At 40.8% G+C, this 26223-nt stretch overlaps 1 protein-coding gene across 6 annotated transcripts in view; it reads left to right on the top strand.

Annotated features, from left to right (window-relative positions):
• EPB41L5 (erythrocyte membrane protein band 4.1 like 5) overlaps positions 1–24634 on the top strand; it is a 55587-nt gene extending 30953 nt beyond the window's left edge. For 4 of the 6 annotated variants that reach the window (XM_014249556.2, XM_014249557.2, XM_005519667.3 and 1 more), the window contains exons 17-26: positions 9079–9245; positions 9731–9825; positions 14866–14994; positions 15546–15607; positions 16262–16372; positions 16908–17001; positions 17934–18011; positions 18814–18855; positions 19242–19375; positions 20043–24634. In XM_014249556.2, coding sequence (XP_014105031.1) covers positions 9079–9245; positions 9731–9825; positions 14866–14994; positions 15546–15607; positions 16262–16372; positions 16908–17001; positions 17934–18011; positions 18814–18855; positions 19242–19375; positions 20043–20100 — 970 coding nt within the window. In that variant the 3' untranslated portion in view covers positions 20101–24634. The remainder of the gene's footprint in view (positions 1–9078; positions 9246–9730; positions 9826–14865; positions 14995–15545; positions 15608–16261; positions 16373–16907; positions 17002–17933; positions 18012–18813; positions 18856–19241; positions 19376–20042) is intronic. The other 2 variants (XM_088058722.1, XM_088058723.1) reach the window with 2 other exon arrangements.
• Positions 24635–26223: the final 1589 nt, after the last annotated feature.

Below are 26223 nucleotides of genomic sequence, written 5' to 3'. Positions count from 1 at the left end.
GTGTTTGTATAAAAGAGTGGGAGTGAATGCAAAATACAAATGCATGTAACCCAAAACAGTGTGTCCTAAAGAAAACAAGCTTGTTGTCAACTGATGCATTTTAATTGAGAGTGCAGTGCTTCTACTGTGTCTGTGTTACATTTCTTTGAGCCATTGTTACTGAAAGTTGTTGTCTTCTGGTTTTACTGTGTTCACTGGAAACAGTATTGCCTGTAATAAAGGGCAAATCCATCTCTAGGAAAAAGACAGCAGTTTGGAGCTGAGTCAGGACTCTAGCTACATTCTGGTTTCCTACATGGGAAGTGGGGTTAGGTTAATGTAATTGCGAGAACATACATATTTATTGCTGGGGGCTGTGACTTGGCTATTGTGCCCGCAAGGGTGTCTCGGTGCTGCTAACAAGATCTCCTTTCAACTGCTACTGTCTTTAATTGGCCTGTTTCTGCATGAATTATCTTTGCTTTCTGTCAGAAAAATAGTCTTCTTTTAGAGAGAGCTTGCCAAAGGTTGTTGAGAACACCAGAATCTTCTGGACTGTGGATTTTGTAGATGGTTAGATTGAAGGGGTTTAGAAGTAAGGTCCCGACCTCCTGGGTTTCTGTACTCTGCTTGGCAGATGCCTGTATTGGCTACCTTGCAACTTAAATCCCTTCCTAATGTCAGTGTTTCCTTTAATTTAAAATGTTAATGCTGCAGCTGCCAACAGCAGTTTTGCCACATTGTAGAAAGTAGTTTGCCAGATACAAAGGATTTTAGTATTTCTGGCTTTTTTTTTTTTGTTTTTTTTTTAACTTTCATTCCTGTAAAATTATCAGTACAGGAAAGCTGTAAATGGCCTGGAATATTAGTTGCAAGTCTGGAAAACCTAAAACATGATCAGTGTCTTTCTAAGTTTAGTCTTTCCCCAAGAAGCTCTTTATTTGCTAAGTTAGGACAGCAGACAAAGATTTAATATTTACTTCCTTACTGTGTGATAAGTAAGGATTTTTTTTTTTTTTTTTTTTTTGCTAGTGGTTGTAGCTTTCCCTTAACTACATACATAAGAGAAATGGTAAAATAAAGGAATGAACTGTTGGGGATTGGAGCCCTCGGTGTTCACGGGTCACTTCCTCAGTGTGTTTCACAGAAACCAAAATTGTGAATTTACACATGAGCAACCTTTGTATAAATCCTGTCTCTTCTAAAGGAGGACTATCCTCAAATGTTAATCATTTACCACTCTTGTGAATCCTGCATGCTTTTCTGCTTGCCTGCCTTAACACGTGTGATCTTCCAACTTAGCTGTCTGCTTGGCTGTTCTGGAACATGAGAAGGTGGAATTTGAGCTGAAGGCCATCTGACCCCTCTGTGTGAACAGCAACAATCCTTCCACTTTGTTTAGATTTGGCTCATTGCATTGAATCTTGTACATGAAACTGAAGGAATACCTTTGTTTTAGGAATTTCCTTACTTTAGTGGTTTATGAAGTGCTTTTTTTCCAAGCACTCTTTTGATATGTGACTGTACCTTTTATCGGCTCCTACTAAAACATACAGGTGAAGGATCCTAGTGCTACACAGAGAATAGCTAACAGATCAATGTCCATTTTAAAAGTATTTTAAAATTTGGCTGTTTTCAGTAAATTGCTTGTCCTTACTGCTTCGGGAGATGTTTGTGCCTAAGGCCTTCCAGTTTCCTAATTAGGGGCTCCTGCATAATATTTTTCAAAATACTCTTTTAAAATGATGATTGTTCTCCCTTGCTCCTCTTTCTAGCTTTTGGAGGACTTTATACCACCTGTGGCAAAGACTGGCCATAACTGTGCATAGCATTTCTGTGGGTTTGATTTTAGGAATTCTAAATTTAAAATTGACAAACCATTATGCTTTCATATACAAAACTGGAAAATGAGGTCTTAGTTTGTGTTGTGACCTTTGTAAAATGGGTCTTCTCCAGATAAATTTTTATGTTAATATAAGTTATAGCTGTATATATTGTACTATACTAGTATATATTAATACTACTTCTTCAGTAGTATTAATCCCTTAGTCACCTAAATTGTGGATAATTCATTCACTCTACTGTTTGCTCCTGCACAGTAATGGTCATTTTTTCTGAGTTTCTTTTTTCTTCTTTTTTTTTTTTTTTTTAAATTTGCTTTAGAATCTGCACTTTTCAGTCACTTTGAAAACTGGTATTGCTTATAGATGTTTGTTTCAGGTGTACATTTAGAGCTGCCACTTAAACTTGTTTTCCACAAATAAATTATGCGGTATACTTGAGGTCTGTTCCTCCATCACATTATTTTCTCCCATCTGTAAAATGCACACAATTCTTGCTTAGTTCTGTGAAGTGTTTCGAAATATGAAGTGCTTTACATTTGGGAAGTATAAGCAACATATACATGAGAGAGAAAGCTTAACTTGACAACTTGGACTTGTACAAAATCGTGCATGTTGTGCAGAAAGGGGTTTATTTGGCAGTTTCATTATGTGCACGTGTACTTGCATGCTACTTCTCTTCAGTATTCACCTTCTAAGAATGCTCCTTTGCCTTGTCTTTTCACATCAGTCTTCTTGTCCTCACCTTTGCTTTACTTTTCCACCCTCCTCCTCCTCCATGCTCGTTGACTAATTCTCCCCCTCCCGCTCCCCACCGCTCCAGGCCCCCCGACGCCGCCGGCCGCTGTCACCGTGGTGGAGCCACGTGGGAGGCGTGGGCCCTGCCGAGGAGCCGCGCCACGGACGGACAGTGCCCCGCGGACGGACAGTGCCCCGCGGACGGACAGTGCCCCGCGTTCGTCCACGAGCGCAACGCCAGGAATGCGGGGCTGCACAGCGCTGCCTGCGCAGTGCAAGCCACCATGACCAGTCTCTGACTGGGTCCTGCTGGAGCTCAGGACTGCTGCCCGGCAGAGGCTGGGAAATGACCTCCTGAGCTCCCTCTGGGATAAGGACAACGGACCCGAGGCTGACTATAGAGGGGCAAAAGCTTTTGTTAGAAAGGCTCTGCAGATTGTGCTGTTGGTATTGAGTCTTTAAAGAAAAACAACTTACAGACCAGAAGCCACACATCACACTTACTTTAAAAACAGTATATCTCTGTGTGCATACAGATAGATATATATACAGTTGTGTTAAAGTTTTTCTTAATGACCAAAAGATTAATTTTTTTTTGGCTGGGTTTGAGAGCCATGCAGGAAGTCACATTTGTTATAAAACTACATATGTAACTAGAGGGTAATTATATTGTTCCAAAAATCTAAGAGAAATAGAGGATGTAACTGCCCCTCCTTTTGAACCATTACCATGTAAAAATATCTAAGATACATGGTTGATCTGAAAACTAACCTTTTTTATTCTTTGTCAATAAGACCTCTTCTGAGAAATATTGTTTGGAAATGGAGTAGAATTATTTTCAATTTTTTAAGAATAAATTTATCAGAACTGTCAAAAAGGAAAAGAGTAATTTTTATTATTATTTTTTGCTTTTTATAAACTTTTCTTTCTTTTTTGCTTTTCTGGTCCAGTTGAAAAGAAACAAAGATTTTCTGACAAACACCAGTCCTACCATATGATTCACAAGGTTAATTGTTAAGTCAGAGGTTAAGACTCCAGCTTCATGGCTCATTGGTATTCTTAGGGGCCTTTAACAACATGAAGAAACAACCTTTACCCTTGAACACACTGTGTTTTCTTGCATTTTCTGAAGTTTGTTGCTTTTAAATTGCAATGGTCTTTCCTATTAAAAAAAAGGAGGAAAAATTGTAACAGAGGGCTTTTAAAGTTAATTTATATTTAGCTTTTAAGATAAAGGGGTTGTTTGCATGGTTTTAAAGTTATTTCACTATGTTTCGAATTGCCACAGAGCCCAGAAATAAAAAAAACATTGTTTTCAGAAATCCAGACCTGAAGAACCAAGAAGTAAGTGTCAGCCAGGACATAACTTAGTGTAGCCCAAGATATTTTGGCCTCCTTACCCCTGCATGTGATGGGGGGAAAGAGTTTGCTAATAAAATATGAGTCTCTGTTTTACAACTCTGCCTAAAAGAATGTATGAGCAAGCTGTAAACTAAAGATCTGTGACACCTACCAAGCTGATTGGAGCAATCTCTTGTGCTTGTTTCAGTTTTAGGTTTTGAATGGCGGATGTTGTGAACTTTTGGAGTGAAGCAAACCCATTTGATTCTTTCTTAGTTATAAAGTTGCATGAGAATATGCAAATGACAATAAATTGTTTAACTTTACAATATCCTATAGTGTGTAGTTGAGGGAGAAAAAGCCACTAATTTGAATGGAGGAATTTGGGATAGTTTTGTATTTAAAATGCAAGAACACTGCTGCAATAACAAATCAGTGTTTCGTTGCAGAGTTTTAAGTTCAGATGTGCTTTTGTCAGGGTCAGGCCACTAAGTAGTGGCTGAGTCCTCGGGTGTCAGAGAAGTTTTATGCAGCTGTCGCAGAGTTAAGGAGTAGTTGAGGCTGGATCAGGCAGTCCCACTCCCATGGTAAGAGCAGGATTGAGTAGAGCAGGTTGTCTGGGACCATGCCAGCCAGGTTTTGAGTATGTCCAAGGATGGAGACTTCACACCCTCCAGAGAACTGTATCACCAATCTCACAGGAAGAGAAGTCAGGTTTTTTCTTGTGGTTAGGGTTACAGTTCAGCGTAGAATTTTCTGTATTTCAGTTTGTGCCCATTGTCTCTTGTCCTTTCCCTGGGCTCCCTTGAGAAGAGTTTGACTGTTGTCTTTACTCCCTCCATCAGGTTTTATACACATTGGTGAGGTCCTCCTGAGCTTTGTCTTCTCCAGGCTGAACAGTCCCAGCTCTCAGGCTTGCCTCCTAGCTCGAGTGCTCCAGACCCTTTGTTGTCCTTGTGGCCCTTTGCTGCACTTCTTCCAGTATATCCATGTGTCTCTTGTCCTGGGAAGCCCAGAGCTGGGCACAGCACTCCAGAGTGTCTGACCAGTGCTGAGCAGAGGGCTGGTGACCCTGCTGATCATGGATCATGGTCATGGACTGCCCTGGAATTCACAGCAAGTTTGGTAATCAAAGCTGTGGCGCAGGTTTTTGTAGAAAATCAAGATTTTTTTCAATGACAGATTCAGGATGAGGAAGCAGCCTGAAACCCATCTGCCTTTAGAACAAAATGGATAATTTAGAACTGGTTTGTTTCAATATGCTGTATGTGGCATGCTTTTGCCCCAGGGCTTTGATTCTTGTATACATCCTGAGGGTCCATTTTCCTCTGTGCTGGGGTTATTTTGGTAAGACTTCATGACTTAGGGAGAACTATTATCCTAGTCTCTATTAGGGTGGGTGACAGCTCTCAGTAACAGACAAAGAAATTGTATCACACTGGTACCAGCACCAGCAAGCTGCGTCTTTACAGGGACAGGTCATGTCCTCTATGAATTGCAATGAGGAAGCACATGGATGTTTTTCTGTGGTGACAGATCTTTGCTTAATATGCATAACGGTTCTGCAGTCAGCACATTTTCCTAAGCATGTTTTCTTTCCTGTAGTTGTTGACTTGTATATATTGTGCTATGTCAGTATTTGGAATTATCTTCAAACAAATGGGAGACAGCAGAATTCTTGGAATATGGGACTGACTTGATTAGAAACTGAATGTGTGTGAGCTGTCTCCATTTGTAGGCTCTTACATCCCCAGGACTTTTGCTTTCCTCACTTGGAAAAAGGAGCTTTTTTCCTTCTTTCTTTTTTACTTTTTTTTTTAAATATTGTGCATTTTTGTTTAGGCAAAAACAATTTGAAAAGGCTCAAATTTACTATTCTTCTTACCTTAAGGTACAACATCAGTTGGCCCGAAGCTAAGAAAATTAACAAAGAATGTCATACTATTGTCCTACCTTGCGGAGTCCACATGAGAGACTATTCTGTGTCACTACAAGTCTGAAAAAAATAAATGAGCGTGCATGGTACTTCATGCTGTTGGAAATTAGATATTTCCAGGAGAGCAACCTCTTTTGTAGGACTTGGTTACTGAATTTTGAAGATTGTATTTCACTAACTAGCATGAAGTATTGCTTTGCTTTTCAACTAGGAAATTAAAACCCCCATCACTTTTAACTGAGAGCTTTCTCAGTCATGTTATATGTTGAATGCTGTGTGGTTCATATTTGTACCAATATATGGGCAAAAAGCAGGAGTAATGGAGTAGCTACTTCCTTAACTGTGTGAGCTCCCTGAGCATGTAATGGCTTATTAATGGGCTGACAAATCTTTACATGCACTACAATCCTTGATTATTCATAATTATTCATATGGCTTGAACTCCTGGTATCTTTTATCAGCATTTCCCAGAGAGTATATCTTAAAATATGATGGTAGAAGTTGAAGACAAAGCCCAGCACTTATTATTATGCAAAGTTCAAAATATCCCTTTGTATGTGGGTAAATGTAGGTGTGTGGAAGGCTAATAATGCCTGTTCAGTTCCTAAGACTGTGGTAGAAGACCTGATTTTCCTGGGAAGCCTTGGACAGTTTCCCTTATGGCTGGTGTGCCAGTTCATCAGTATTTTATAAGAGATGTCAGAAATTCTGTGCAGTGATTGAAGTTTTTTGTGCTTTTTGCTTCCATAGTTTGGCTATTTGTGAAGCACCTGCTGGTGCTTTGAAGAGGGTGAAGAGCCTGGGAGGCTTCAAAGGTTTTGATGCTCTTTGGAGAACTCGTGCCCGCAAATTCCAGTAGCTGGAATTAGGTCTCCCAAGTATGACTTTCTTCTTATTGACTGCTTATGTCAGGTGGCTCAGGAGGTGTTCCAGTGGATCTGAAGGCAAGATGGGGTCAATTCCTACTTGAATCTTGATTTAGGAGGTTTCCTTGAGTTTATCTAAAATTCATTTTATTTCTCTGAGGTCCTGTCCTGATGTGGGGTGAAGCTGCAGGGACTCAGCCTGTTTGTCTGTGCTGCCTCAGCCAGGTCTCCATCCCAGGGCACAAATGGTAGTGAGGTGTTTTTACAAACTTTGACCATCTCAGTATAAGTAGTACACAGCTTTTGGATGGTGCACAGCTTTTGGAGCACACTAGACACTGAGTTTGATTATGTTGCTAGATATCAAGACTGCTCTTATCTGTAGTAGGCAAGTTTTTGAATCAACTCTTGTCTGTCTAGTAAATGTTACCATAGTGGTCATGAGAAGAAGTCCAGTGTAATTATCCTAGCAATTAAGGAAGAAAATTTTCGGTTTTCACATGTTTTCTCTGTGCTACAATGCTAAGAAAAGCATTAGGAGATTGAGGGGCAAGAAATGTTGCTGGTGCTCTACATCAACTCTGATGTGGAGTTCACAGCAGCTTATCCTTCAAAATGTCATGGTCTCTGCAACTCCATACTGTAGGTAAAATCTGAACTTCTTAAAATGGGGTTGTATTAAAGATTGGAGACTATTTACAGAAAACTGACAGAAAATAGGAAGAAAATTGTTGCCTCCATGTGAAGATTATAAAACATTTTGACTCATGTATCAGCAAAGTAGTATATGGGATTCAGTCTCACTTTCCTTGTTGCCTTAACTGGAAGAGCATTTCTTCCTGTCTGTTAGTTCTAACAATTAAATCTCTATCCATCATTCCCTCTCTGCAAGACTGTGTGCTGTTTGCCTTTTCCCATTAGTGGTGCAAAGAGAGGCTGCACAGGAGGTTGAAAAATTTTCCTATTAATTGCTTTGCTAGTAGCTTCTTATTCCGCTGCTTTAAGAGAATCAAGCCAGTGGCCTCAATTTGCCTCACAGCAATTAATTGACTTACAATGATTCGTACATTATTAGAACTAGAACAGTGATATCCTGTAATCTGTTTCAGAGGTATATTTTTAACATTGAAAGGATTTGTTGTGTGCTTGAGCTGGGGGGAAGGAGTTTTTTTTCTGGAGACTGTATAGTGGCAACCGGCCATTGCTTCCAGGTTCCAGGGGCTAGAGAGAGGCATGAGGCACTAGCCGGGTAGTGGTAAGGGAGAAGCTGGTCTAAACTGTCAAGTAGAAAACTTCACTTGTCTGTGCTTAAGGGTAGGTTTTGTTGTGGTGGGTATGGGCTTGATATCAGGTATGGGCTTGATATCATTGTTCTCATATTTGGGACAGGACTTGCAAAGGAATTGATAGATTTTTCTTCTTAAATCAATAGTGCAGCCAAATTGTGAGTGTGTTTTTTGATTGAACTGGGCAGCAGTAAAGCTGCAGTTGTGTGCACAGGCTGTCTGATTAACCATTGCACTGTGCAGCAGTGGTTTCTGTGTTTGTTAGTTTGCTGTCAGGGTAGCTTTAGCTGTTCCCAAACTTTAGAGAAATTTATTAGATTCCTGAGTGCTTGCACAACATAAGCATCATAATATCATTTTTGTTTTTATAATTGTTTTTCCTTGTTCATTGAAAATACAGCTCGTAGGGCAAAATTAAAAGGAGACATTTCCATCAGAAACCAAAGGAGGTGAATCAAATTATCCTGACAGGGTACAGAGTACATGCTGTGGTTCATTTAAAACGCTGTGACTGCTAAGATTTCATTCATGGCTCTGCTGAAGTTAACAAAACTGAAACTGGTTCTAGGTATGCCTGACCATAAGTGTCATTTCAGTTCTCTTCAGTGCACTCTTCTGCCCTCTGTTCTGCTTACCAGTGTTGGGTGAAGTGCTGCACAAACAGCTTTTTGTGATACCAATTTCCCTCACCCTAACTTTTCTTTTTCTCTTGTAAAAATCCTAAAGGGTACCTTGAGTTTGTTGGAAAAACTTCAAATGTTTGTTCCAAAAACTGTATTTCATGGATAAAAAACCTCCCTCCTTCTCTTCACTTTTTCCACTGCTATGTGATGACACAGCAGGCAACATGGACCTGTTTTGCTATGTGACTCTGAAGTCACTTACACAGACATGAAATGTTCCCTTTTTTGTGTCTCTTAAGCTCACAAAAGCCAATGTCTGTTAGTTACGTGAAACAGTTTTTCTAGATTGTGGCTGGTCAGCAGAAGACAGCTTGAAAAAAGTGATTGCATATGTTAAAGCTTTTTCTTGTTACAGGAAGAGTGGTAAAATGATTGTGCGTCTCTCTGCCCATCTTTCTGCCTTTGCAGCATACCTCTTGTTGATTTGCTAGACAGCACAGAGTTGCCAGAAACATGTGTGGATGATGCCGTGGGCCGTCCAGTTGTTGGCTTGGCAACAGGAGATTCAGAAGAGGCTGTTAGTTGTCCTCCTCCTGGCACGAAGGAAACTGCTGCAGAAAAAGCAGACTCTGATCGTAAGCAAACTGACAGATTTTTCCTTATTATGATTTGTGAGATCAAGATTAAATAATTAGGTTGATATGAGATTGTTTCCATATGAAAAATGCAGAACTGTTTTAGGAAGCTCCCTCAGATTATATACATAAGGACAGTTTTACCCATTACTGGAAAACAAGGATGAAGATACAAGGGAAAAAGTCAGTTCTTTAATGCATGTTACTGTCCACAAATAAAGTGCAATCATCTAAGCAATTAACTGTGTTTGCTCACTCACTATGAGGATGGCTGGGTAAATGAGTTCCAGGAGTATTGTTGTGATTTGGTGCACACAGTCTGCAGCCTTGAAATTTGCACCGAAGCTTGAGCAAATAGATTCCCCCATCCCTGTGCTTTTTTGCATGTCAAAACTATGTAATTAGTATTCAGGAATAATGCAAGTTACAAGTCAAATAACTCCAAGGTAACATTAGGAAGATGACATCTTTATTGTCATTTCCAGCATTTGAAGACACATTCCTAAAACTGAAACAGCTGGAGACAGAGCGCAGCAGCCCCGTGCCGACTGAGCGTCCCAACATAAACATAAACATACAGGTAACTGCCTTTTGTTCTCCCTGCTGCTGTCCTGAATTTAGTTCAGATCATTCTGAAAGCTCTTCCACTTGCCTTGATCTGTTTTCAAGACTTCTAAGATTTATGAGTGAAAAATACTGGGGGATAGTAAAGGAAATACAAATGCTTTATGATATATAAACCTGTGTGTGACAGGGCAGTGAGATAAAAATGGGGCCAAAGCTACATGTGTGCAGACTGCAGCCTGGTGAGATTTTTTAAAATCAGTGGGAGTAAAGGGCATAAATGCTTGAAATGTTTCTCAGTTGTCTTTATCTGTAGATTACTACCTGCATGTTGTTGGGTAGTTCACCTCTTTTTGAAAGGGCTGAGCTGCTTTCCTGGTATTTTTCAGTTCTGAGAAGGTTGTTCTGATGTTTTGAGTCAAGTTTGCTGATGATCCGTCCCTCCTGTAAAGTAATCAGTTTGTACCTGCTCTCTGATGTAGTTTTTAGTGCTCCATGTTTACACAAAGAGGAGTGATGTGGTTTGATTACTGCTCTCAAATCCCTCTGAGCAAGGCAGGCTGCACTTCACGGGCAGCTGAGCCAAAGTACAAGCCTGAGTGCCCTGAGCAGGGTGAGGGCTATCTTCTCCCTCCTTCATCTTCACTCTTTCTTCTCCAGCTTCCCTCTCTCCCCTCTCACCTCCAGAAGTCATTGCAAGTTTTAGTTAACAAATGTATCTACAAACTGGCGAACAATTTTTTTTCCTGCCTTTGTTTTGAACTTTTTGTTGAGGTGCTGGGTTTCTTTAGGTTTTTAATTTGCTCTTTAAGGTGGTAAATAGTGAGTTAAATAGGTTCAGGGAAGGGGTCGAGGAAATGCAAGACTATAGTGAAAATAAGTAGTGTTGCTAGAAGGGATAGAGAGGCCAGGATCCTCCCTTACAACAGCAGTGAGTTTTGATAGATTCACTGGTTATCAGACAATTGCCCCCAGACAGGATATTCTTCTGGGTTTTTTAATGAGCTTTAAAAAATGAAGTTTAGTTTTCCATTACTCTGTTTTCTCTGATGCAGAAGCTTTGGGAGATTTTTGTGTTTTGGGCGAGCAGAGAGAGTGAAACATCTGACAGTGTTATCTCTGTTTAGGCTACCCTCCCGTGCAGGGAGGCCCGAGGATTTATCTAACTTTGAGTGAAGCAGCTATGATTTTTCTTGCTCCCTCAATATAACAGGAGCCAGGTGCCAGGAGAGGTGTTTAGCTGTGTGTGTTTGAGCTAAGCCCACTCCTAAGCATTTGTTTTCCACCTCCGTGTGAGAGAAGGCTGCTGCTGTGGGTGGTGCTGCAGGCTGCTTGGCTCATGTCCCCTTTAAGGGCTGCTGTCAGGGCTGCCTGGTGCACCTCTCTGCTTGGTGAGTGCATTACAAAGATTACCAGGTCTCTAAGAAGATTAGTCAGTAGACTGTAGGTCCTGTTAGCTGAAACACTGCTTCTACATAAACTAAAGCAAATGAATACAATTTATTTAAGAATATTTTGCCCTGTTGAGCTCCACTTTGGTTCAGACAGAGAGGGGAAAAACATTTAATTAGTTCATTGAAGAGAATGGACTGAGACTGTTTCAGTGGTTTTTAAATCGTGGCTGATGTATAATAAGCAAGCTAAGATTCCTGTAATGAGCTAATCCTAACAAACAGCTCCCAATACAGAGCAGTCACAGTCATCCAGCTACTGTCACATGAGGTGCCGAGTAACTTTAAAGGTTGTAGATACTGGGGAGAGAGTAACCTGATTGGAGAGCAAGAACATTTGCATAACAGAGAATTATGGATCAACAGCATGCCAGCAGGTGAGTAAAACACAGTTCAGCTTTCAAGAAAGAAGTGCAAATTATATTAGGAAAATGGACAGTTAGATCATTGGAGGATTTTTTAAGGTAGAAGAGATAGAATAAAACTTTTCTGCCTATGATGTAACTTACCAAGAAGTCACTTGGGAGTGTTTGTTTAAAAAAGATAGACAAAGATTAGAGACTCTCTGCATACTGGAAATTCCCAATGCTTCAGATTGCGAAGACATGTAGGTTACAGTAGCGCCAAATGAGCACACCCTTCAGAGAGGAAGGTTAATGGTTTGGAAACCAGTCCTGAAAAGAGTGGCCTAAAAGTCACTATTAAAAATATTTTGTTTCCTGCCTTTAAAGGCTGCTTTAGAAAACATAGAAGCTTTCATTTTTGGTGTTTGTTATAAAAGGCATCTATGGGCTCTTCTCCTGTACTTACTTTTCTTCTTAATCTATTAGTAAAATAAATGTATGTGGTGTCCTCTTCTGGCAGAATTGCATGGGACTGCAATATATCCACTAAAACCTAGCAGTAAGTTTAAATCCTGGAGCTTGCTATTATTTCAGAGGGAATGCAATATTGCAGCATTCTCTCTGAGTGTGTGTGATTACAAATTTCAGCACATGTAGAAACTGTTACAGTACATAAGAGGTTTGCTAGAATGCATTGGGGAAAAGTGTTATCTTTCTACTTATGAAGGCAGAGCTGTGTCCTAAACTTCATTACACTTATATGCCAACTCACTTCAGCTTTGTTAATTAAAAATCTTTAACTGTTTTCCATCAGGGGACAGAGATGGCCTGACAATTCTATGCTTGCAATCAATCAGTCCTGATTGATTTCTTTGATAGGGAAATATTTATCTAGCTACCCCTGCTCTTCTAGAGAAAAAGAGGAAGCACGGGAATGAATGCCTTCATTCTTCTCTGCTGTTCACTGCCAAGATCTGTTGGGATGGAAGAATGCGACTTTGTCCTTTCCCAGCTTTCACTAGTGCAGTGACCAGATCTGACAAAGAGAGCAAATAGCTTTAAATACACCAACACTCTTCTTTCATCAGCTTCTGAAGGGAAATGAACAATAAAGGTTCACCCTGTTTGCCTGTGTTCAAAGTCTGCTCCCAAGTCAAAAATGCAAGAACATGAGGGTTTACTTTTTCTGAATTTGTTGTGGTCTGTAAATACATGGAAGTTGCTCCAAAATGCGCCTGTATTAGGCTCCAGCTTCCTGCACAAAGTGATTTTTAGTGGCACCAGGAGCACAACTCAGAAGCACAAAGGATTGGGATCATATGCCTGATTGCTGCCTTTAATCTTTCCTTGCCTTTTTGCATCGCTGCCTAGCTCCATGTTTGATTGAAGAACACAGTACAAGTGTAGTTTGTCCATGGAAACGACAAACATTCCTAATGAGCTAGAATAATGACAAACCCTGGCAGCTTTACCATTTTGTGTGAACAATGAAATGTCTTGTAAATTAGACATCTTGAGGCATTAGCAGGTGCCGGATGCTTTTCCCTCTAGCTACATGTTTTTTTCATTAAAAAAGCCTGTAATACACCTATGCTTTTTTCAAGTGCAAAATAGGGTTGAAAAAAATGGGTCATTAATATTGAGGGAGATATTTCCTTGGTGGTATGAAATTTATGCTCTATTAAAATATTCTGTAATAGTACTAAGCTTTTCAAAAGTGAGGAGTCTAATCGTTACTAGACTAGAGTGACCTAATTAAATTGATTGTTCAGGTGGAGGAAGCTGAGAGGAAGTTAAACAATAAAATGGTACTTCAAGAACCAGTGTAATGATGTGCTCAGTTAAAATGATAGATTAATTGTATTAGTGGAATAATGCATTTAAAATGCTTTGCAGGTACACATGGCATCTGCTTCAGTGAGGTCCAGCATAAAGACTTAAAGATTATCACAGATGGGTGCTGCAGCTGTACAAATAATAATAATTCAGTTGTTATTATTCCTTTTGGCAATTTCAGCAGCTTCTCTAAAATAAAAGTACTTAAATGTTTAATAATTGTTAATCTTCATGAATTATGTGAAGGTGCAGCTCTTAATATCTGCTGGCAATAGTCATTAGCAGCACTTGATTGTTGGTCCTCATGGCTTTTTATGTTGACATGACCCTTGCATATTTTGTGAAGTTCATTGCTGACTGGGTCAAAATTTGAAAACAGATTCTCCTTTAGAAAGTCTCCTAAGAACCTATTTGGATATCCCAAAAGGTGACTTAGAGGGAGACAAAAAAAGGAAATGTTTTTCCCCACTCTAAAGACCAAATAACTATAAGTTCTCACTGGTGTCTCCAGGGAATGTAGAAAGCTGAAGGTGGATGGAGAGCTGTGGGGGGACTGGTGTTCACCTCTTTTTATCTCCTCTGCTCTGCTCTCTCTCTGCAATGGGCTTCATTCCTCCTGGGCACGCTGCAGCTGGTGCAGGTAGGAGTGCAGCAGGTTTGTCCCTGCTCCGGGCAGTCCTGCAGCACTTGCCTCCTGGGAAGAGTCTGCCCTAGACCATGGCATATGGTGAGGAAAGCAGGACTCTGTCTCCCCCTGCTGAGTCATTGCCTCAGAAGGAAGGTCAACAGGGTTTAGTTTTCACTCAGCTAATTAACTTCTGCCACTAATCAAATAGCAATTAGTAGATTGAATGCTTAATTAATATTTTATAATTAAGAAATGCTGTTCTCATAATAAAATATACTGTAGTGAAAGGTATCTCGTTCTTACTTCTCTTCATTATGTATCTGGCTGCCAGTTTGCTCTGATATCATCAGTGGTGGGAGAGGTAGTTAGTAGCACATTAATTAAACTCTTGGGCTAACTCATAAGTGGATTTTAAATTAAAAATCTTCCCAACTTGCATTTGAGACTAAATTAACAACTTTTACTTAGGCTACACTGGCATGATATAATGGCTGTTACATTGATCTCCTATCAGTAAACTAGGCTGCAGTTTTAGGATGCACTTCATTTCTTGCACACTGTATTTTTTGCACAGCAGTTTGCATATCCACATTTAAGCATTGTGCTTTTTTTACTTTATGTGTTGCTGTGACATTACAACTGCGTTCCAAAATAAAGGAAAATTGCTTTTTCATTTCAGTATAAATCTGCTGACTTTCCTCTGGCTTCAGAGCCTTGTTATTTAGAGATGTTGATAAACTTCAGCCCAGACTTGTCTGTGTGGAAACTGCTTCTGATAAAGATGTTTTCATGTCTAGGATGAAGTGGTGAAGTTGACAGATAAATGTCTTAATAATGCAATCGAGAGCCCAATTGTAGCAGCAAACTGGCTTCCAGCAGATCTCAAAAGCAATATCCTGAAGGCCCAGGCAGAAGCAGGGCACAAGGTAAATACTCAACTGAAAGAGCTGTGACGCTTTCAAATGTTTTATTTCTCTTCAATTGCCTGATATTGGAGAAGGTGCTTTGCAGATAAGAGTGTTCCAAGAGTCTTGTCCAAGGCAGAGTCAGAAGGCTTTTCAGCCTTTCTTCACAGTGATAGTGGTTCCCCAGGGAGGAATTTCTGTCTTTTATGATACTCAACAGGTAACAGGACAAGACCCTGTGCAAGCTCTTCTTTGAGAGGTCATTGAGACCATAACCTCCAAAGGCTGCCTTCTAATCAAGCAATTATTCTGTCACTAAGACTGGGCTTCTTGCATATTGTAGTAAATTCCTTAGCAAATAATGGTGTTTTATTTGGCTTTGTTGGTGAATTATTTTTATTTCTACACTGAAGTTGTCACATGGAATTGATGTTCTAAGTCCCCAAGCTGTAGATGAACAGCATGTTTTTGTGCTGGGATGGAGACACTCAGCTCTACTGTGAATCTCAGAAGTGACACAAGATGGAAACAGGTATCAGAAATTTATGTCTCTGTTAATTTCTTCCTCTCAGGGTGGAAAAGATGACAGCATGACAGGTGTCAAGAATTCCAACATTCAGGAGGCTGCTGCCAGGTAGTAAATAGATTTGTAAGAAATATGTGGTGTAGTTACCCCACTACAGAATTGAGAACCTGCAGTTTAGTGTGGTCTGCTGGTGGCTCAGTCATCATTGCATTTTACCTTGCAGAGGCTACCTTAACCTCCCGAGTGTGAAGTGGTTTTGAGATGAAAACCAGGGTTATAACTGCTAAATTTTATTATATACATGATAATACAGATCCTTTTTATTCTCCTATATGTGACGACTATTTTACAATGGCAATTTCAATCTCTAATTACTTCTGAAATGTGAACAGCTTCAGTGTGGGGAGACGGGATGGGTCTGTTCACAGTAGGTGTTTACTAGTGGAGAAAAAAAATTGTATACAAATCCCTGACAGTGACAATTTCCTGAGAATTACTAAATATGAAATGATTGCAGGGTCCAGTGGGATTGCAGGCATTAAAAAAGTTCAAAAGGTTGCAACATCTAACTTCTTGACCATTTGTGAAGGTACACATGTGGCAGACATCAAAGAGGAGAGGGTGATACTGTAAATAAAATATACAAATAAAATGTATGTTAGCAGTCCCAAAACTTTATTGTAACAAGTGATTCATAAAGAGCTTTCCATGGAAGGTTTTACCTGTTTTCTGTTTTGTTTGTTTTCTGTTGGTTTCTGCCAGGAACGTTATGCTGTCGGGCAAATCACAGAGCAGTCCCTCAGCAACCAGTCTGGTATTTCAAGATCCAAGAGAGCAGCTGAGAGCAATCCCTGCTTCAAATACCTTTGTTCCGTAAGTGATTCTGGAGAAACATGTTTCTGGGGTAAGAGGACCACGTGGAGATTATGATGAAAAGGTCTGAAAAGATGAGTAACAGTTGCTGAGCATTTAGGCTACATCTAACTATGCAGGTTTAGGGATGCATTTTTAATTAATGTTGCAGCAGTTAATCAGTGTAGGTCAGGCCTCGGGGTGAGTATCCTTGCAAGCAGTAAAGTGAATCTCTCTCATCTTCTGAAAGGACTGAGATTCCTGACATCCTGCTGCCCCTGGCTCTAAAGAGAAAGATAAGAGGATGACAGGAAAGGCTTCAGGGAAATTAGACACAAGAGCTGAAGAAACTCTTTTGAGATAGAAGACTTGGATACTGTTGGGTCTATACACAGCTGTAACTGGAACTGTGAGACAGAGCAGTAATCTCTGGAGGTAGTTGGAAGGCATTTGCATTAACATACGGAACTGGTGTCAAGGTTTTGAGCTATCTGGGAAGCAGTTCTGTTCGATGCTATCCAGGCAGGGTGCTAATGAGAATGTTTTCCCCTTTCAGTAAGACGTTGAATGAGGACAATGCTGACTCTAACCACGAGGACCTGCTAATTCCAGCTAATCTAGCTCCAACTGAGGAGGCTGCTGTTTCAAAGGTATCGCCACCTGCCAGCCTGGAAGGTTTCTATGTCACATTCTGAGCTCCCGATGCCTTCAGGCAAGCCCAGCAGACCTTGCTGCATGCCTCTCATAACTCTGTGGATGCCAGGCACTGGGGAATGCCAGAGAGTGCTTTCTGAAGCAGGCAGGGACACTGCACGGATCTTTCCAAAGGCCATTTCTGTGTGTCCCTTCCGGTTCTTGGCATAGCTCTTATTTTTCTAAACTGGTTGTTTTTCTCACACTGGCAGAGAACCCCATGCATCCCAACGATTTTATGCTCCAGTAAGGAGACTGTAGGGATGAAATTCTGACATAGGCAGTTCCCATCAAAAGAACCACAGAAGGAAAAGTATAAATTTAGTTGTTCATTTGTTATATTCTAGTTTCCTTAAGGTAAGTTTTAACTGGACTCCATGAAGAGCACAAATTCGGGGAATTAACTTTCTTTTGTCCCTCTCTAAAGAAAAGTAGAGTCCAAGAGTGTTGGACCTGTGCTGCCTTTACTTGAGCCAACTGGCAGGTTGTTCTGGATGACCAAAACACCCTGCCCTGTAGCTGTTGGGCCTCTAAACCAGTACTACGTAGTTGATCCCACTGAATAATCATAAATTTCACCATGTTCAAACACCCCACTCCAGACCTTGCTGACCTTTCAAATGGTGCAGTACCCCATTTTCACAGAGGGGAAGGGACAATTTCACTGCTTGCTTACAGGGTAATGATACTGTTTCCAGTACATTAATGAGAATAAGGGAAATTTAAAGGCTATTAAAAAAGTTCAAATAGAAAGACTTGAAAAAATAGGCCTGGTAAAAAGTGGTGTTCATTAAAGATACTGGTCTATAACTCAGGGAGCCACTAGAGTATTCAGTAGACCTATGTGGTTACTACTGGGAATTCAATTAAAAACTGATTTATTCCATAGAGCACTCCAGATGACCAGGACGTTTCCTTAACATCACTGACAGAGAATCTAATTGACTTTACAGAAGCCACACCTCGGGTAAATGTATTTCAAACCCAAATTTCTTCCTTTGCACACAACCGTGATTTTTACTCATGAACTCTTATCTGGCTTTAGTGCTTGTCTGCCACACTTGGATCTGCAGCAGTGGGAAGAAGTGATGGACAGGGATCACTGCTCACATGGTCCCTACCTGCAGGGTGGCTGGTGTAGGGGTGTAGATTTTACAGCTTTGCAGGGGAAATGAAGGAACCTGAAGAGTGAACCTGTATGTGTGCCACAGGAGCCTCTAGTACGGTTTTGCTGCAAGTGCCAACCTGCTTCTCACACTTATGGGGATTCCTAAGGGTTCAATAATACATAATTCAAAAATTATATGGGAAGATGTCTGTACATATGTGTATGTCTGTATATATATAGATATATGCACAAATACTTGAAAAGTAAACTTGTAATACTAATCAAGCTTTCATGTAGATAAAAGAAATTTCTTATAAACTATGCTGGCAAAATGGAGTTACACTGTATGCACCAAGAGAAACAGGGAAGGAGGAGGACATTTACACTCTTCACAGTAGTATGCTCTGGATTAAGGTTGTCCCCAAAGCACTAAAAGATGATGGATTCTTTCCTTTGGAAGGAAGCACTGAGTTGAAACTGCTCCCAGTGAGTGTCTGGCTCTGTGCTCAGTGGGTGCCACAACTCCACTACTGTAATTCAAAGGCTAACGAGGGGCAAATATCTGAGGTTGTTTTGGGGGAGGTTTTGAGAGGCAATGCTATTTGGATAACGTTCTCAGCTACTTTCAACCTTTTAATTGGCTTTTGTTTGCTTTCTGTAGGTGTCTGCTCAGCCCATTGTAACACCGAGGTGGCTAGTGCCAGTGAGTTACTTGACTATTTCTTAACAAAGAAAAAAACGAAAGCTTTTATCACGATTAAGAAACGGGAGTTCAAGTTAAATAATAAAATGCAATAATTTTTAATAGTTTGAAGGTCTGTGAAGTAATGTACCAGACCAAAAATAAAGCAAACTAATTCAGCTGGAGTAAATTAGACAACATACCCTGTTAATAGTTAAACTTCATTTTTGCTATATTGTACTGCAGATAAATGCCCTCAAATTTCTTCAAGAATTTGTATTTACTAAAGCCCAGGCTGGAGTTTAATGAATCCTATTTTTGCCATTTATAAGTAAATCATATTGAAAAATTAGCTTCTCTTGTCCTGGCTGGTGTTTGAGTTTCTTATTTCATTCTTTCCCATTCAGACAGGACTGATTTCCAACGGGCCTTTGGGAAATAATGTTGCCTTATCTTTGAAGGCAGTGAAAGGCTGCACGGAGACCCTGATGTCCTCAGCTGGATTGACGCCATCTCAGCAGACACCCGAAGTCCTTGTGAGGTGAGCGCATCCCACAAGTCTGTGTGGGCACTCATTGCTTCCACTGACATAGTTACAATGCCCATTTAGACACAGTGCCTTGTTATGCTGTGCTAATATACTGAAGTTCTGTCTCAGTTTATAGCAATTGAAATATTACAGATAAACTGATGCCTGTATATTATAATTTCACTTCAGTTTCTTATCTGCTCTTATCAGTTCTAATGCCAGACTAAAGTTATGGTAGAGAAAAAGTTAATGAGAAATCTCTTCACAGTGTTTCAGTACCTGCCAGAGGATTGGTGGGGGTGGAGAGGGATGCCCCCCAGTTACTTCCGAGTTATGAGGGTGTCAGAAAACCAAATTGGTAGAAGCCTTTTCCCATGCTATTCAATGCTGCCATGCTGATGAGGCTGAATGATGGCAGTGACAATCAGGCCTTGCAGTGACTATCTTTAAAGAATGGCAGTGGTGCTACTGCTGCATTGTTTAAATAGTTTAAATTTCATTCACTCAGTTTGCTTTTCCGGAGTTGTCCATTAGAAAGGTTTGTCCGTTGGTCTCATTAAGTTTCAAGGGGAGCAGCCAAGAATGCTCTTTGAAGCAGTACTCCTCTCATGTAATCCATCATGGCAGACCTTTTTGGAGGAGTGTATTTACAGAGCCTTATTTTTTTCCCCCCTTTTAGCCCAGTTACTGAGGATGCTACAATAAGAACAAAATGTTTACTCACCACTGAACTCTAGAAGAAGGAGTCTCTGAAACTCTCACCTTGTGAAAACTCAAATCTTCTAACATATCTCCAAGGGATCCTTCCAAAAGACTTGCTTGGGATCAAACTCGTGCTGAACAGGAGTCAGACAGCTGGCTGGTTTGCCCGGATCCAGGAAGAGACTTCTACATTTATCACAATCTAACTGGAATTGCAGCATGAACCGGGATGTAAAACCAATGCACATTTGATCTTTTCCCTCGGAAGAAGTGAAATGTCAACTGGAGCTAGTTCTGAACTGAGGAAAAGAAAACAGTTGTGTTCTGCTCGTGCTGAGTTAATTGTTCCTTACACTGAGCTGGCTCTGGTGCTGCTGGAAGGTGTCACAGAGCTGTGGGGTGTGAGCACGAGGCGCTGATGGCTGTGGAATAATGAACATCACAGGGATGAGGAAAGCTCGCAGGGCCACCTCGTGGCCGTGCCCTGCACAGGGCTCTCCATGGTGGTCATTGTCCCGTACAGCCAAGGACATTTTCTTCTGTGTGATTATTCCCTCTGATTTTCCTTCATTTTACCATCACATATGCTCATTTTTGGCCTTAACCCCCTTAATAATCCTTGCACACCCTGTTACAGTACCTGGAAAGCGTGAAAATCTAGTCCATCAGTGACCAGCTATGTAGACTGGATTTGAGCTGCTGCTCATTGCAACCAGGAAAATGCAAATTACTTGCCAAACAGCTTGTAGAATTAGCAGAATACAGCAGAGTTCCCACATTTGACACTGATCATTTAATTTCCTACGTGATTCAAATACATGCATTTTAGACTAGATATCTGTATGTTTTAAAAGCCAAAGCAGTGAAGGTGTGAGTGCAGCTTACTTCAGGAACTGTTTATTGATCAGCATTGTTGTCTTCTAGGACTAGAAAGGAAAAGAATGTTCTTGTTTCTCTTCATGCTATTTGTGGGTGTTTTTTCCAGATGCTGTGTTTCAGGAATACTTACCAGGTATTTTTGCAGCATGAGGGTACAACGAGATCAGTTCTTAACACCACTTTGAATCCTGTTCCAAGTGTCATCTAATAGTAGCATATGGAACAAATAGAATGACTAGGGTGAAAATAGCAAAAAAAGGATTAAATATTCCAGTAAGCAATTCACTTCTCTGTAGAAGGAAGGTAAGAGCACACCCTCCACAGAGCAGGTGAAGGTCTTTGGGTGCTCAGGTGAAGTTTGGGTTACGGTGCATGCATTTCAGAGATCATTTCAGCTCTGGGCAGCAGTATCATGACATGGACCCTGGGGATATAGCCTATGAAAAAACACAGAGTCAGAGGGAGGAGAAACAAAGATGATGAATCCCACATCTAGCAGGGAAGCACAGATGAAACAACGGTGATCTTTCTTTCTGAGGAAGAGGTTTGTACATATGACTGGGGTTGGAAGGTGTTTTCTGCATAGTGCTGCTGTTTGTAGATACTTATATGCATGTGGTTCTTAGAAACAAATGTAAAAATTAGTTCTGGAACCTGTATGCACAACTTCATTTCTGCCCACTGCCTGCGTGCACGTGTCTCAGTGTAAACAAAGGTTTGGACCAAACCACTATGGGTTCTGCAAGTGAGCTGGGCCCAGCAAGGCTGCTGCATTCGGACCACGGTGTTCATGCTGCTGTCACTGTCATGCTCTTCTTTGCAAGGTGCTGAACGTGAGTTAAGGGAGAAGCCACATGGATTTTGCATGCCCCACTGCCATTTCTCAAAACCCCTGAGGCCTTAATGGAGGAATGTAGAGACCAGAGAAAGCTCCTAGGACTGACATACCAGAGTGACTCTGCAGGCAGTGAGTTGCAGCCATTGCCTCAAGAACCAGGAATTCAGGATTGGTGGCAGGTGCTGCAGGTGCCTCTCCAGACAGCACCCAGGGCACATCCTGTTCCAGCACTGTTAGATGAGCAGAGCTGCTGCCCCAGACCAGGCACAGGGCTCAGGCTCCCAGCCCTTCAGCTCTCTCATTGCTACTTCCAGTAGCTCTCTCCATTGCTACTTACAGTTGAGTGTTAGGGTTTTTTATACTTTTAAGTCTGAGCCTTACTGGTTATTAAAACATAGAAGATTCCCGATTCAAATATCAAATATCTAAGTCTGGATTAATAATGCAGTTGCCAGCAAAGTTCCTGCAGGAAAAGGGAAGCAATGGCTGCAACAGTCTGCTTCCTGCATAAAGCCAGGACTGTGTGTGGAAACTTGGCACTTGCTATTCATCTGTTTGCTCAGCAGCTGAGCTGGCATTCGCCAGCTACATGTGTTGGGTTTGTAAATAGACAGAATGCAGTAGCATTTTCTTAGGCATGTTTGATATTTGGCTCTTCCCATTGGGTTCAGGAGCTCTGCGAACTGTCAGCTTGAATCCCTCCCAAAACTGGAATAACAGAAGTTTGCAGTTTTCCAGCAAAGCTTGTTGAATACCATCCTTAGATTCCTCCCAAGCCATCACAGCAAATAACAAGTAAATAGCGTGTGGTGAGTGTGTCCTCTAAAAATCTAAATGGTTCCAAATAACCAACTGTTATTTCAGCATGGTCAGGATAGCAGTGGTTGGAGGGGAATGTTGTAATTACACACATGCACACAGAGAGAAATGTCACAGGGGAGAGGCTTTCCTCAGTTTTCAGAAGACTTAATATTTGAAACTTCACATAAAAATGCAAACATTTCAACTGGTAAATTGGGAACTTGCAATATCTAATAGATTTGGGGCTACAAACCAAACTCTGCCCAGCAATATCTGATACTTGGAGCAAATATTCACTCAATTTATTTTGATGTAGCTTGCTTGGCTAACCAAATTATTGCTTATATAGGGAGCCTGGTGAGACTAAGGTGACACAGGTTTGTGACCTGATGTTAGGCATCACTGTTCTGCTTTGCAGCTAGAGGTATTGTGTTACAACATGACTAACAGGTAACATAGCATTACTCATCACCTGCCTTTTATCAGACACAAATAGGGATAATAGTTCCTGCAGTTAGTGTTACAAAGTATTAGTTAATGCCTGTTTGCTACTGAGGAAAAAAGTATTTTCCTACCATTGCTATACTATTGATTGATTTGCTGTAGGGTCCAAGCATTTTCTTAAAGTCTATTTTTTTTGTATTATTTAAAGAGATTTATAAATAAAACTTTTGTGTGAATCTGGTGTCAGGATGTTGGCAGGTCTGATAACCACTTAAAAGCTGTAAGAGTTGACAGGAATGAATGAATGAATGCTAAGTGATAGGATCTAAAAGTAAAAGTGATTTTACTCCAGTCACATTCTTTGATTAGTGTAAAAGGTTTTATAGAAATCTTGGTGTTTATAATAACAGCATCCCAGCCTTTATCTCAAACTGATTAACCAGAGAGAGATGCATTTCAGTCTCACCCATTTAAGACCATCAGAGTCTGCATGTGCTGTGTGCATTAGGCTTAGGAAATGGGCATTAAAATCTGGGAGCTGAGGCTTTCTTACACCAGAATTAAGGGAATATCTTCTTTAGTTCAGTGGTAATAGAGTTTAATATTAGGTAAGTTATATGACATATATTACCTACTTATGTGTTAATCAGTCATGAGAAATGATTTGGCTTGATTGTATTTGATACTAAATTTAAATTTTACTCATACTTTGTCAAAGACAGACAGCTATGTAAGACAGTTTTGGACACAACTTCGGCAAGAAAATTTGTAGCCCTGTTAGAGCAGCTCAGGTGAGCAGTGCAGCTGTGTGTGGGTCTGTACAAACTGCTTGCAGTCCTTGCCTGCTCTCCCTTTGTCTGCACCCTGCTCCTTCCTTCTCGTTTCATGAAGCAAAGATATGCTGTTGGGATGAGTGTGTCCTTCACAAACAGCATTGGATGTGTTTTTCACATTGTGAACATACTCTGATACAATCCAAATCTACTGGTGAAGTGATAGCAGCTCTGTTCCACAGCCAGCTAGCATTTAAAACTCTGTCTGGGCACATAGTGTTTCTGAGTTTAGAAAGTTGTAGTATCTATATACATATATATATACATATACATATAGCTGTTAGACACTATTGTCACAGCTTTCAAATATAGCTGGACAATCATAGCTTTTCAACCAAAAAACAGACCAGTATCTGCTAATGGCCTTTCAGTGATTCACACAGGTGTAATCCGGGTGTGTTTGCTCCAGGTGCTGGCAGCACAGACAGGAGTGCAGGGCCCTGTTCGCTTGTCACTGCTGGCCTGAGGAGCAGGCACTGCCGGCAGCGCTGCCACACCCACAGAGCCAGGAGCCACAGGATTCTCCTGCAGAATTCACCTCCTTTTGACTGTTTGGCTTGAGCACTCTGCTCCATAAACACACATACAACCCCCCACCTATATAACTGGACAAACTTATTTTTAAAGTATGTAAGAATATTTTTTTAGCTAGATTTGTTTTGTTAAAGCCGCACTAACTACTGTATTTTTACTTTTTATATGTAAAGCTTGGCAATAGCTCTCAATGTATAATTTATTTGTTGGGTTTTTTATAAAACAAAATGCACCCTCTTGCTTCTGTTTCACAGCACTGGTGATGTATGAACTGTGTTAGGCACTGCACTGAGATCTGTATTGAAACTGTACATGGGAACAAGTAGATCTGTAGTCCACTCAACCCAGTCTTGGAATGTTTATACTGTAGTTTTGTTTTAAATACACCATGTCAGTGCAGAAGTCTTGCAGAGTCATCTTTAAGCCCCCTGCATTACACTGGCACAGCACTAAGAGCTGGGGCTTGGGACACTGGGTTGCTGCTCTAAACTTAGCCTGTTGTCAGTTAAAGCATAGCTTAAAACAGCACCTAAGCTTGCAGGTAGATGCTAAAGAATGAAATGCCTTTTTTCCAACAGTGCTGAGATTGGCCAGGAGGACTGTCAGGTGTCCAGTGCCTTTGAACCAGTCCTGAGGTGTGTGCCCAGAAGGAGAGCCCGAGCTGCCCGGGGTGGTTCCAGTGCAGGCCAGTTAACTGAGCACCCTCACTCTTGTCTCCAGCAAGGGGCTGGGCTGTGTTTTCAAGTACAGCAGCACTAATGATTGTTTAAAGGAAACTGTTTGCTCCCAAGCCCTGAATTTGGCTAAATGCTAAAGAAGGCAGCAAAGGGCAACTAAACCCTTTGATCATCTTTGTTTGGAAAAAAAAAAAACTATTTGGAAAGTATCAAAAGGAAGAGAAACTACTCCATCCTAATGACTAAGGTCAAAGGAAATAATTACTCTTGTGGCATAATTTGTTGTGTAGGTCAAATTGTGATCCCACTGATAAATCACTGAGTTGTTCATCAAATCCACTTGCACCTTAAAACAATGAAACCTTTAGGTTTTTCTACTATTAACTGAAAAAACCTCCTTTGAAGAATTTAGAAGAAAATATTTCTGCCATTCACACATTTTAATGCTCAGAAACTAAATGTCAATTAAAGACAATGAGTTTGTTGAGGTGTTTAGCAATGATCAATTTGTTCCCTTATATACAATTTATGATACAACAGCGCATCTTGTGTCTCAGATGAGGTTGCCAAGAATGCTGCATCCTTTTGTTTTTGTTCTGTGGATTGAATTTCTGTGAGTATATCAGATATGTGCAAGGTTCCCTGCTTTTCAGAGATATTCAGAACAGCCAGCATCAGTGGCAGCCCCTTCAGTCCCAGCTAAAAATGGCGTGTTTTGTTTTGTTTCTAAATATTGGCCTCTAGCTGGAGTAATTCCATTCATTATTTCATGCAGGCCATCACCGAGCTTTCAGATTGGCAGGACCTTTTAGTCACTTGCTTGGGCCTGGGATAAATTCTCATTAACTACTACAGTTATGGAGAAATATCATAAACACATCCACAAAGGCTCTTTTCTTCCTCTCTGAAAAGGTGACTGCAGTGGGAAAAGAGGAGTGAAGTGCTCTGTGAACCCTTTTGGTGTAGCTGATGGCACTGGCTGAGGTCTGAAAGGGGATATGACCCAGGAAGTGTCACAGTGGCATGAGCAAGGATTGTGTCCCTAGGTCTGGACACTGGAGGGTACCTGAAATATGGGTTGTGCTTGCCCAGAGTGGACTGAGGTGCCAGACACTGCTCTGGGCATTTTTGGGATGCAGTCACTTCAAATCC

This window comes from Pseudopodoces humilis, chromosome 8 (assembly GCF_049639895.1).
Source record: "Pseudopodoces humilis isolate 2021_Gansu_Grassland_sample_001 chromosome 8, ASM4963989v1, whole genome shotgun sequence".
Classification (NCBI taxonomy): domain Eukaryota; kingdom Metazoa; phylum Chordata; class Aves; order Passeriformes; family Paridae; genus Pseudopodoces; species Pseudopodoces humilis.
This window is presented reverse-complemented; position numbering and strand designations above follow the sequence as displayed.